At 36.0% G+C, this 13,997-nt stretch overlaps 1 protein-coding gene across 2 annotated transcripts in view; it reads right to left on the reverse strand.

The window, feature by feature from the left end:
* VPS8 (VPS8 subunit of CORVET complex) overlaps positions 1 to 13,997 on the reverse strand; it is a 236,051-nt gene that overhangs the window by 143,826 nt on the left and 78,228 nt on the right. For both annotated transcript variants that reach the window (XM_081062741.1, XM_081062742.1), the window contains one exon: positions 2,605 to 2,651. In XM_081062741.1, the coding sequence (XP_080918867.1) occupies positions 2,605 to 2,651 (47 nt within the window). The remainder of the gene's footprint in view (positions 1 to 2,604; positions 2,652 to 13,997) is intronic.

The raw sequence follows: 13,997 nt of genomic DNA on the forward strand, positions 1-13,997 counted from the left end.
GGGTGTGGGTCAGCTTAAGTTAAGACAACAAAGAGCTTCACTGGCTTTAAAGATGCTTTTCTCCCTGTGCCTAACCAGGGAATAATTCATAGCTCTGCTTATTGCTGAATGTAGCCTTCAGCCTGTCTGACAAGGGAACCTAACCAGAGCACACGGGAAGGTGCAGACACCACTCAACAGCCCTATGTACAGTGCACTTGAGCAGAGAGCATAGCCCAGAGCATCCTACCGGCAGAACAAAATTGGTGGCCTCACCTGACCTGGGAGGTCAGTGCACTCTGGCCTGATTTGGATCCCAAATGAGATGTACAGGCCCTGAGTCTCATCCTGCTGCCCTACCAGGGTAAGGAAACGAATTCATAGTTCCAACTCCTACTGAATATCGTATCCAGTCCTGACCACCTAGCAAACCTGACCAGAGAATCCAGGCAACAGCAGAGCCCATCCGATAGTCTCACTTGGGTAGGGAACCAAGCCAGAAGTCTTATCCAACTGTTCAGCCAGTGGTAACACCCCCATTCCTGTTGTCAGAGCTTGAACAGTTGCCTCGCCCCAAAAACAGACCATAATAGCATCTGCCCAAGGACATGACCAGCAGAAACCCAACCTGACTGATGAAGAGCTGTCTCTGCCAAAACAAGCCTGTAAAGGCTTAAAAAGGGGCCCAATTACTCAAATATGCAGATACCATCATAAGGAATCAAGAATCACAAAAAATCAGGTAAATCTGACACCACCAAAGGAAACTAAAGAAACTCCAATAACGGAGATCTATGAACTGTCAGACAAAGAATTCAAACTAATTCTCTTAAGAAAGTTTAGTGAATTACAAGGAAACACAGACAGAAAACTAAACACAATTAAGACAACAATACATGGACAAAAAGAGAAGTTCAACAAGGAAATAGCAACTATCCAAAAAATCCAAAAAGAAATCCTAGACTTAAAAAATGTAATAACTGAACTGAAGAATTCAATGGAGTTTCAAAAGCAGACGTGATCACACAGAAGAATCAGTGACTTGGAGAATTGGAAATTACCCTGTCATAGGAGCAAAAAGAAAAAAGAATATAAAAAGCCTTAATTTCCTCATCTGAAAATGAAGATGAAATTACTTCTCTTACAGTGTAACTATGAGAATTAAATAAAATAAAATATGTAAAACTGAACCATAAACTATTGAGGCTGATTTAAAAACTACAAGAGAAATGACAAAGAAGTAAGTGTGAAAAGTGGGGTAAAGAGAAAACTAAGTTAAGAAAAGCTAGGGTAAAGTTATTATACCATCGCTTTTAGCTTTCTAGGAAGCAGTAATTAGCTACACAATTCACTATCCATCAGCTAAAAGTGAATTAGCTGTTCAGAAGATGCAAAAGTATTTCTGGTACTAACGCCTGAGGGAAATTTCTCCCTTCAGCCCTCATGCAGAAGACAGTGTGTAACACAAAGCAATGTGCTCAACAATATCCGAACAACCTATTTCAGTGGATAATAACATATAACACTATAGCTAAAACACTACAATGAATTTTAGCTCTGAGGAAGCAGATGCCATAGCTCTTTGTGACTTAATCAAAGGTCCGATGTAGCAAATAACTTCCCTCTTGATAACTCTTACTGATACTTGCAAAGTATGACCCAACCTTTGATGATTCAGCGTACCTGAACATATCTAAATTCATGAAGCAAGTCAATGTTGTATAGAATTTTAGGAGTATCTGCACTGGGTCCTCACATTTGTTCTCTACCACTTGGGAAGTGGTACAAGATAGTGCTTAGGAACGAGAGCCCAAGAGCTAGACCGCCTGTTATTAGAATTCCACCTTTGCTCCTCAAAAGAAGTGTCAGTGAGCTTGGGCAAGTTATTTAATGGCTTTCTGCCTCTGGTACCTCCCATGTAGAATGAAGATATAATACCTACCCCACTGTTATAAAATTAGATACGTCTTTATAAATTAATGTAAAGGACTTAGAACAATGCCTGGCATGCAGGGAGCTGTTATTAAGTGTGAAAAATGTGTGAACCAGTATAGGATGGTTAATTTAGTTACTATTTACATCAATAAAGCCTCAGCAAGAGTTTATTTACACTGATTTCTGTTAAACAAAAAGGCTCTGTAAATTAACACTGCAGAAGCACAGTGAATCTTGCCCTTTTTGGGGTGGTTTGAAATACTGTGTTTTAGTGATGGTTCGTAAAAGAGTATACAAACAGTACATGAATCATACATTTTTACTTTAAAGATTTTTAAGTAGTATTTCTCTTTTGTCAGCTATGCTCTTCCCCTTTGCTACTCTGCCACACAAATACATAGATGATACACCCACAGCAGCTATTTTGCAAAAGTTAATTTTATTAGGTAAGTGGACTACACATTGTGAAAGAATCAAATTTCTATGAATTAAAAAAAATTTTAAACCTATCCAGTCAAATGTGTACAGTTCATGGCAGTAAAGTATAATATAAAAAAATTTTCAACCTATCCAGTCAAATTTTTAAACCTATCCAGTCAAATGTGTACAGTTCATGGCAGTAAAGTATAATATAAGCAAGAGGCAGCCTGGGTTCAAAATAATTTAACCTGACAGGCAGGGTGTACTCACTTCCGCTGTAGAAGAAGGCAGTAATCCACTATGACAGGCACCATATCCTAGAGAGAAACCACAAGGACAACGTCAGCATCACATCTCTGTCCACTGGCCCACTCGTTAGACACAACACGCAATGAAAGCAATCTGCTTCACACAGTTAGACTGTTGGGAGAACATAGCTTTATACCATGTTTTTGGTAAACAATTTGGCACAATGTGTCAGAAGTCCTAAAAATGTGAAAACGCTTGTATATAGTAATTCTATCTGGAAATTTATCCTAAATACTTTTAAGGAAAACGGTGTATAATACATTGAGGTGTTGAATGCAGCTCTGTATAGAAGGAGAAGAAGGGGAAAGGAGGAAGAAATTAGAATTAAATATACCACATGGGTAAACAGTTAAATTTGCTATTAAAAGAAAACATTATGTAGATATTACAAGCTTATAAAGAGTTGACAATAACATTACAATGAACATTAGGTAAAAAATATTTATCTCACAACTTTTTAAAGAAAAATAACAATAAAATATGTCTAATTGATAATAGGATCTAGTTGGTCTTGTTGGTGGTTCAGGTGATTAAGGTTGTTCATATTTTATCACAATCCTCCAAATCAGCTATTTTAAGGTGGATTTAACATCTCAGTTTCATAATATTTTTACTGCTTTAAACTTATCATGTATAAACTCATATCAAGTGAACGACAACCCATAATTTCGGCCTTTTGTAAGAGAAATTGTTTGAGGAAGAAATAGTTTATTATGACTGAAAATTGTCAGGTAATCAAGCATCAGATTTCAGCAGTACTCTTATTTTCTGCTGGCTGCAGAAAAAATGGTTTCCTTAAAATAAAAAAAAATGCTCCTAGAAGGCCTGGGTTATTGGGAGAAAAAAATCCCATCAGGAGGGAGAAGGCCCTATGTGAAGAAAAATATTACATGCTAGCACTTATTTGACAAAAAGAACAACACTGAGCAATGCTTATTATTTGAGAGAGAAGTATCAGAAAAAGGACCTACAATCCTTGAAAGGATTATAGGGCTACTATCCCTGACCCATCCACCTGCTTCATTTAGTCATCAATATTCTTCATGACTAGATTTAAAATCTTATTTAGATTCTTCAAAAACAGGAAAGAAAAATCATACCTTTGAAAAGTGTTAAAGCTATACCAAGTCTCAACCCCGAATGAGAATACAGTGGGCCAGATAACCGGGGGGCGGGGAGGAATCCTCTCTAGAAATGTTGGGGAAATTTTAATAAACATTGTTTAAAATACACAGCTGGCTCCCAAGAAAAGTTTACGGAAATAACCAGGGTCTAAAAATGAAAGGGGAGCTGAAAACCAAAAAAAATAAGCCCTGAGCTGTCAACTGAGACTGTCCTATAAATCTGTTGATCACGTAAGAGCTTGTGCTTTAATGCTAGAAAGAAGTTGAGGTCTTAAACCCTTGCAACATAAGGAATTAAAGAAAATATCTGCCTACAATCAGGATTCTTAAAAAGCTGCATCTCTCATGAAAAGAAAATTAGGGGGGAAAAATCTGCCTATAGGCCAAGGAAGATGACAAGAAAGATTGTCTGTCTCAGCCTGGACTCATTGGGAGTACATTTGTACTCTCCAAGAATCCATAACCAAGACCCTGCCTACAGGTGAATTTGGGATTTTAATTTACACTATCTCAGTGTATGAACAATCAGACAGGAAATTAACACAAAAATGATCCTGAAAAAGGATACTCCTGAGGCCCCTGAAAGAAGCCAATTCAGAATCTCTCCAAAGACAGTGCTTAAAGCAGGCAAAATAGTCCTACTGATAAAGCCCCAGTGAAATGTGCTCAAAACAAAAATTTAAAGCACCCCATGAAATAATGCACCATGTGTGAATATCAGCAAAAACTAACATTGCTGAAACTTCAAATATAATTATCAGGTAGAAATTATTAAAGTATATTTAAAATGATTAGAGACATAAAAAAATAAAGAATTAAGTGCCTAGCCTAGTACTAAGTACTAAGCATATACTATAGGGATAACGGAAGGTAAAACCATCAGATTTATACCTTTAGATCACTCTGGTGATTTTATGATGACAGGGTCTGGAAAACCCAAGAATGAAGGAAGACAGAAGGTTACTACAGTAATCAAAGAAAGAAATAGGGGAATAAACTAGAATAATGATAGTACCATGTTTCCCCGAAAATAAGACCTACCTGGACCATCAGCTCTAGTGCGTCTTTTGGAGCAAAAATTAATATAAGACCCGGCATTATATTTTATTATATATTATATTATATTACATTATATATTTATTATATTATATTATATAACACCCAGTATTGTATATTATATTATATCATATCATATTATATTTTTTATATTACATAAGACCTGGTATATTATATTTTTATTACATTACATTACATTACATTATATTACATTATATTATATTAATTATAGTATGTAAGACCCGGTATTATATTATATTGTATTATATTATACCTGGTCTTATATTAAAATAAGACCGGGTCTTATATTAATTTTTGCTCCAAAAGACGCATTAGAGCTAATGGTCCTGCTAGGTTTTGTTTTCAGGGAAACACAGTAGGTATAAAACCCAGCAAACAAAATGAAAAGTATTTATAAGGTAAAACTGTAGAGCTTGGTGACAACTTGATTGTGGGTTGGAAGGCATAGGGAAGAGTCTATGATAACTCCTAAATTTCTAATCTAAGTGATGGTTGAATGAGGATATCATAAAATGAGATAAATATGAGAGGAGGTCTTAGAAGGACGACAGTAAGTCTAGTTTTGGCTAAGGTAGATTTGAGAAACATCTTTACTTAGATGTAGAATAACAAGAAATTGAATATAGTAATCTGAAACATCGGAGTTAGAATTCTAGATTTCTAACTATAGATTTCTAATGAGAGGAGACAATGTATATGAATAAAACTGTCCACAATAGATAAGAGACACCGATCAGTGGACAATGGAGTAAATCATGAGGAAGACCAATTATTTATGATATGGTCAGAGGATGGAAAGAAAATTCAACTCAGGAATAGTCACAAAGGTTTAAAAATCAGAAAAACGCAGTCACTGATATCTGCAGGATATGGAATTTCAAAAAGAGTGATTATCACTGTTAAATACAGCACTGAGGATAAGTAAGATATGAAATGTGTCTATTAGATTTAGCAATTAAGATATTATTGGTATGTTTAGTAAGAAGGTGTTTTATTTTCCTGGTTAGATGGCAAGTACAGTGATGGGTGAGATCCAGCCTGCAGAGAATTAAGTGGTGAATGAGTATTTGGGGCGTGGGGTGTGAGGAGGATAAGGATGAAAGGGAAAGAGGGAGGAGACTGGAGAGAGAGAGGTAGAAGGAGGGAGGGAAGAAGTGAAAGAGAAAACATCAATATACACACAACTGAAATCTGTAAACGAGAAAACTAGAACAGTGTAACAGAATGAATAGTTCAAGATATAATTCAAGAAAACTTTCCTGAAATAAAAAGACAAATCTACATACTGAAAGAGCACATCATATACCAGAAAAAAATAGCCTAGAATGATTATATGGAGACTCAATGCTGTGAAGTTACTGGAGTCCAAAAATTAAGAAACAACCAGGAAAAGCAATCAGTCAGTTTTGAAAGGGAAAAAATATCTGACTAGCCTCATATTTCTCCACAGTGGCATTCAATGCCAGAAGATAACAGAGCAATATTTTCAAGATCCTTAATGAAAGACAAAATTGATGAGACAAGTAAAGAGTTAACAAGAGCAAGCTTGTGAGCTAACAGGATGAGACAGGCAAAAAGTTAACAGCAGCGAACTTGTGAGCTAGCAGAAACAAGCTTAAAAATTAACTTCTTGGCTCTGAATCCCCTAACACTGCACCTGCAAGCTGACATCCTGCATAGAAAAATATAAAACCCTAGCTAAAATGAAACCCATCACAGCCGTCTCTATCAGACTGCCCCGGCAAACTCCTTTTGCCAGTACTTCTCTTCCAAACAGAAACCAGCCATCTTCTCTAGACACTGCCACTGGCTCTCTTTCTCTGCCTGACTTTCAATAAACCTTTCCTTGCTTTTTCACTTTTCAGAGTCTCATGAATTCTTTCATGTTATCTGAACTACCAGGGGTAATTTTAAACCAATACAAAAATGTTTGTCTTTATAAAAACTAGAGACCAATAATTTGAAGATGTAACAGCTTAAAGAATATTGTTCTCTTGAGCGTTTCTTGAAGAAACTGTTTCAGCAACCAAGAAATGACTGGGGAAACTATAGCAAAAGCAGTGGTGATGAGCATGAACTATATTTAACTACAAAAGTAAGCCTAAAACAGACACACTCTGATAATGAGAAGATTTACATAGAAGACAAATTGGAAGGAGAAAGAGAAAAGAAGGTGGGAGGTAGAAAAGATTAATTGGCTTCATCTGTAAACTGGTAGTTAAAAGATATTCTTTAAAGCTCACAATTAAAATTGGAACTAGAAGCATGTTTAACATTAAAAAGTAAATACTGACATAATAGATACATCATATCTATTGTCCAAGGAAATAAGAGAATCAAGGGTACCATATAATGCTATAATTATAAAGGTATTCATTGGAATTAAATACATACCCTGTTTCCCCAAAAACAAGACCTAGCCAATCAGCTCTAATGCATCTTTTGGAGCAAAAATTAATATAAGAACCAATATTATATATTATATCATATCATATCATATCATACACCCAGTCTTATATTACACTAAAATAAGACTGGGTCTTATATTACACTAAAATAAGACTGGTCTTATATTAATTTTTGCTTCAAAAGATGCATTAGAGCTGATTGTCCGGCTAGGTCGTATTTTCAGGGAAACAGGGTATTCCTAAATATCAGCAGTACATGCACATATAAAAATAGAGTAAGAGGTAAAAACCTGTCTTAAAAAAAATAAAAACAAAAATATTGTCACCCCAATAAATTTTAATAAGAAAAATATATTTGACTTAGCTCACTTGAGATTTCCAGATTGAAATTTGAAAAAAGCAAAAATCCGAAATCTCAAAAACCAAACCCCACATGCTGCTGTGGACTAAAAAGGAGCTCTGTGATAAATCTAACTGAAAGTAACCTCACAGTATGATCTGATCATAAATTCTGAACTGAGCAAGTCATGAAGGGCAGTCATGCCCCAGACCTATAAAAGGTTTATTATCTTCACCTTAAGCAAGCCTTATCCATTGTTTTTGTGCATCTAGGTTAATACCTCTCTTTCCAAGGAAGCACATAATCTTGTTGACTAACCTGTAATCCAATCATAGAGATTTCCCTGCCTTGCTTTCTCCCACCTTCATATATTCATTCTCACTTTCTCTCAATTCCAAATGCAAAACTGTCATTCTCTGGAGCACTTGAGATCTTGCTTCCCAGCACATCTTCAGTTTGACTCAAATCAATTCAAATAAACTGTTATAAAAATTCTCTACAGGTTTGGGCATTTCTTTCATTGACACTATGCAGTAAGTAAGAAATAAATACAAATACAAAGTGATCCACAAAGATTAAAAGCAGAAGAATAGACAAAAGTATATCATACAGAGAAAAATCAGGAATTGTGATCTATCAATTAGAATTCAAGCTAAAAGGGCATTCATGAACTAATAACTCATAATAAAGATAAATTTCCTATTTCTATATACCAAATATGTACATAATACATACTAAGTTACACAGTACTAACATTCATAAAGAAAAGATGGAAGGAAAACTAGAGGAAAGAGCACTATTAATGGGCACTTTATTTTTCACTGTCCATAAGAAATTGGCTGGACAAAAGTGGGTAAGGGTTTAGAACAGGGGTGTCCAAACTTTTTTCAATGTTTTTTACCAAGGGCCATATGCGGTAAAATACACAAACAGTTGGGCTGCTCAATTGAGGTGAAGTACATATTGCCTCACCTGGTTTATTTAAGTAAACTAAATATGTTTTTGGAATTTGCTGCGGGCCAATTAACAATGGATTGCGGGCCGCAGTTTGGACACCCCTGGTTTACAAGATCTATTTTTAAAATCTGATCGATAATGAACTATTTTCTGTGAAAACACACAAAGCACTATATTTCAAGTGCCCATGGAACAATGATGAAAACTAGCCATATATTGGGCTACAAAGAAAATCTAAACTCCAAAAAGTAGAACTAGTACACAAAACATTATCTGATCACAACACAAGAACACTAGAAAGTAATCACCTATCAGAAAATAAGACGCGCTTTCCACCTAAAAAAATAAAAGTTTTCTCTAGAACTCTTCAGAGAAAGAATATCAAAGCTGAAGATTATATATAAAGACAATAATGAAAGTGGTACTTATTGAATAGTCTTAAACCTATAAACTGACATTTTTAGAACACTCCATCCAACAGCAACAGAATATACATTTTTCTCAAATATACAGACACTTACTAAAATAGATAATATATTTTATGCCATAAAACAAGTTTTAAATTTAAACAGATTCAGGTCATATAAAGTATGTTCTCTGACCACAACAGAATTAAATTAGAAATTAACAAAATAAAGAATGACAGAGATGACATAACTATAGAATCTTCAGATATGAAAAGGATAATAAGAAATATCACGAACAACTTTTTGCCAATAACTTTGACAATGTAGATGAAATGTCCTAATTTATTTAAAAATAAAAAATACCAAAGTTTACTCAAGAAGAAATAAAAAACTAGATAACATATTAAAGAAATTGCATTTGCAGTTTAAAACATACCTACAAAGAAAACTCAAAGCCTTAATACCTTCTATGCTAAAGTCTATCAAACATTTAAGGCAGAAACAATACCAATCCTACACAAACTTCCATAAAATTGAAAAGGAGGGGATAATTCAGAACTACTTCTGTGGCCGGCATTACTCCAATACCCAAACCACACAGACATTACAAGAAAAGAAGATAACAGACCACCATTCCTCATGAATACAAATGTGCACAAAACGAGATAATACTGCATCATAATCAAGTGGGTTTTTCCCGAGAACACAAGTTTGGCTTAACATTCAAAGAAAATCAATCTATATAATTCATCATATTAACAAATAAAAAAACCATATGAGCATCTCTATAGACACAGAAAAAGAATTTGACCAAAGACATTTGTTCCTTAAAAAAAAGAAAAAAAAGAATAGAATTTCCTCAACCTGATAAAGTTCATCTTTGAAAACCAATAGTTAGTATCATATATATCAGCGAAACAATGCTTTCCCACTAACACTGGAGAGACAAGAATCTCAACCCTCACCATTTCTATTCGACATCATACCGGAGCCAGTGTAATAAGGCAAGAAAGAGAACTAAAAGACATTGGGATTGGGAAAAAAAAGAAGTAATTCTGTCTATTTGCAGACAATATGGTTGTCTATGAAGAAAATCTGATGGAAAGTATAAAAAGTGTCTAGAACTAATAAGTGATCTTAGCAAGATTACAGGATAGATCAATATGCTAAAATCAATTATATTTCTCTCTATAAAACATGAATAAGCTGAAATTGAAGGAAAAACTACTGTTTACAGTAGTATCAAAAAAATAAAGGAATATTATGCAACTACCAAAAAAGGGTATTCTCAGCATTGTCTATGAACCAATACAAAAAAGATCTCCAACATACATTAAGTGGAAAAAAAGAGTACAAAATCACAAATATAGTTTTCTATCATTTATGTTAAAGAAGGAGGAATTATGATATGAGTGTAGGTAAATATTGTATATGTGCTTATATTTACATAAAGAAAATCTGGAAGTACACTTAAAAACTTATTAACAATGGTGAGCAGATGGGAACTGGGCAGATGGCATTAGGGTGGGAGGGAGAATTTTCACTGTACATATTTTTACACTTTTTAATTTTTTGAATCATATGAATGTATGACTGATCCAAAAATTAAATTAATGTAATGTTTTAAAAGGAGCAGAAGCAGGTAATACAACTATGTATAGTCGATCTTGACTCTATGGAAATATAACTGGATAGGACTTATAGACCAAGATATATAACAAACCTTTGGTGAAATATAACCCTATTTATATAAAGCATCTCCTATAGACCAGGCACATTGCTACGTGCTAATGATATGTATTTAAGAAAGAAAATATATCTTATTGTCTAATACGAAGACTTTTAAAAAGTAGTACCAATAAAGTATGATAAAAGTTAAGAGAGGGAAAGTATGGAGCACCACGGAAACTTACAGCAATGCGGCCTAACCTAAGTCTGCCTTCCCGAGAATGTGATGCTTAAGTGGACACCGAAGAGAGAACATTCACCAACTAAATTGTAGGGAAGAATGCTCCTGGACTTTTACCCCCACCTGGTAGTAACAAGGTGACACCATGCCAGAGCAGTATCAGAGGAAAGCAGCTTAAAATAGAAAATTTAAAGATCTGAAGTCTCACAATGTAACACCCCAATATCCAGATTGCAAAAGAAAACCACAAATCTTACCAAGAACCAAGAAGATCTCAAATTGAATTTAAAAATGATAATCAATAAATGCCCAGGCTGAAATAACAGACATGTTGGCAGGATCCGACAAAGGTTTTTAAACCAGTTGTCATGAAAGTGCTTCAATGAGCAACTAGAAACAATTGAAACAAATGAAAACATAGAAAATTTCATCAAAGAAATAAAGAAGATATAAAGAATCACCAAGTGGAAATTTTAGGGCTAACAAAAAAATAACTGCAATTTTTAAACACTCAAAGGATGGGCTCAACAGCAGAAAAAAGGCTGCAGGGGAAAGATTCAGTCAACTGGAAGAAAAAAAAAGAAATGTCTAATCTGAAGGAGAAGAAAAATGACTGGAAAAAGAAAATGAACTGAGACTCAGGGACTTGTGAGACTATAACAGAATATCTAGTATTTGTGTCATCAGACTCAGAAAGTGAGAAGAGAGAGGGTTGGACTGAAAAAGTACTCAAAGATATATATAATGACTGCAAATGTCCCAAATTTGTCAAAAGACGAAAACAGATTTTTTTCAAAGATGATAAATCTAAAGAAAACCATACCAAAGACATTTGCAAACTTCCAAAAACTAAAGACAAAAAAATTTTTCAAAGTGGCACAATATTATCTAAGACAATATATTATAAACAGAGAAAGATAAACAGATATAAAGGGAGGTAAGATTTCTACATTACTTCAACTAGAACTATAACACCAGTAGACTGTGATAAATGATATATACATACAAAATACCTAGAGCAACCACTATAGAAAGCTATGAAGATACTCAAATATACTATAGTATGTAATTTCACAATGTAATTCTTAAAAAATTCAAGTAACTCACAAGAAGGCAGGAAAGAGAACATAGAGAAACAAAAAAACCAAGAGACCAAATAAAAAACGAAAACTAAAATGACAGAGTACTTGTCAGCTTCTGGTCAAGATGGCAGAGTAGGTAAATGCTGTGCTTGTCTCCTCCCATGACCACACAAAATTACAACTAACCTACAAAACAACCAACATTGAGAATCACCTGAAGTCTAGATGAACAGAAATCCTATAACTAAGGATATACAGAAGAAACCACCTCCTGACTGGTAGGAGGGGCGGAGACCCATAACAGGCTGGTCTCACACTCACGTGTGGCAGTTAAAAATTGGGAGGAATATTTCCTGAGGATCAAGGGGTCTCAGGCTCTGCAGCCCAGGGTTCCAGTGCTGGGAAGAGAAGTCCTCACAACTTCTGGCTGTGAAACCCAGGAGAGATTGTGGCTGACTAAGACAGAGGGCTGCTGAAGTCCCAGGCGCTCCCCTTAAAAGTCCCATGCACAGACTTACTCGCTGACAGACTCAACTGCTCTGAGCTCCAGCACTGACAAAGCAGCTTGAAAGATGACAGGGACATATCAGGAGGAAGTGAATTGTCTGGCTTCAGGGCAAGGGCTGAAAGGGCAGCTTTCTCCCAGACAGAAGAGCTGGCAGAAACCATTGTTTCTGTGTTGAGCCCTCTCCCTTCCCAGTGTGCTCACACAGGCAGACACCATATCTGAGTCTCTATCATCCTGGCTAGCACCATTTGCCCTGCCCTGGTGATTCCCTAAGACCCTGCACCACACAACTTACAGGTCCGTCCGAGCGACTTCCAGTGGCTTTTCCAAATGGCCTGTCTTGGCTCATGCTATAGACTTTCCTAAAATCTTTCAAAGTTTCACAAACCCAAAACAAGCAAAATCTGATCTTGGATTGCCCTGTATCACTTGCTAAGCAGGTCGAAGCCTGGCACTAGTGGCAGCTAGCCTAAGTTCACAGCTTAGCCCCTCCCAGGCACCTCCAAGCGAGCACAAGTGGCAACCATCTGCAGCTCATACCAAGTGGCCCTGGACAGGGCACAGGCAGAGGCTGATCATTGCCTGCAGCAGAGCCCATCCCAAGAGGCCCCAGAACTAACACACCCAGTGGTCAGCTTCAGACCACAGCAGAGCCCCACTTCCACAAATGACACATCCAAAGGGCAGACGAGGCACACACCAGAGCCCCGCTAAAGCAAATCCTGCTTTGTGGAGTCAGCTTCTGCACAATAGCTCTTCCACTGCATTCACTGCCAGTCCTCACAACCAATCAGACTGAGGGTCAATCCCTCCCACTGATGTGAAAATTGCAACCAAGGCTCACCTATAACAGGAGGGCACATGCAACCCACACTAGGGACACATTGGAGCACCTAGCTCAGGTAACCAGGGAGACTGAGCCACTGGGCCCCACAGGATACCTACTACATACAGCCACTCTATTAAGACCAGGAGACATAGCAGCTCTACCTAACACATAGAAACAAACACAAGGAATCAGCTAAAATTGGCAGACAAAGAAACATGTCCCAAATGAAAGAACAGAACAAAGCTCCAGAAAAAGAACTAATCAAAATGGAGACAAGCAATCTACCAGATGCAGAGTTCAGACATAGCAATCCCAAATGTATGTGTACCAAACAGAGCTGCTAAATATATGGAGCAAAAAAATGATAGAACTAAAGGAGAAATAAACAAATCCACAATGCTATCTAGAGACTTCAACACCCTTCCTTCAACAATTGATAGAACTACTATACAGAAAATTAGCAAGGATACAAAAGAACTCAATAATAGCATCAACCATTAAATACCTAATTGATATTTTTATAACACTACAACCAACAACAGCAGAAAGCAGATTCTTTTCAAGTGCTCATAAAACATATATCAAGATAAACCACATTTGGGTCATAAAACAAACCTCAGCAAACCAGAAAGAACTGAAATCATACAGACTGTGTTCTCCAACTACAATAGAATCAAACTAGAAATCAATAACAGAAAAATAACAAGAAAATA

This window comes from Rhinolophus hipposideros, assembly GCF_964194185.1.
Source record: "Rhinolophus hipposideros genome assembly, chromosome: 2".
NCBI lineage: Eukaryota > Metazoa > Chordata > Mammalia > Chiroptera > Rhinolophidae > Rhinolophus > Rhinolophus hipposideros.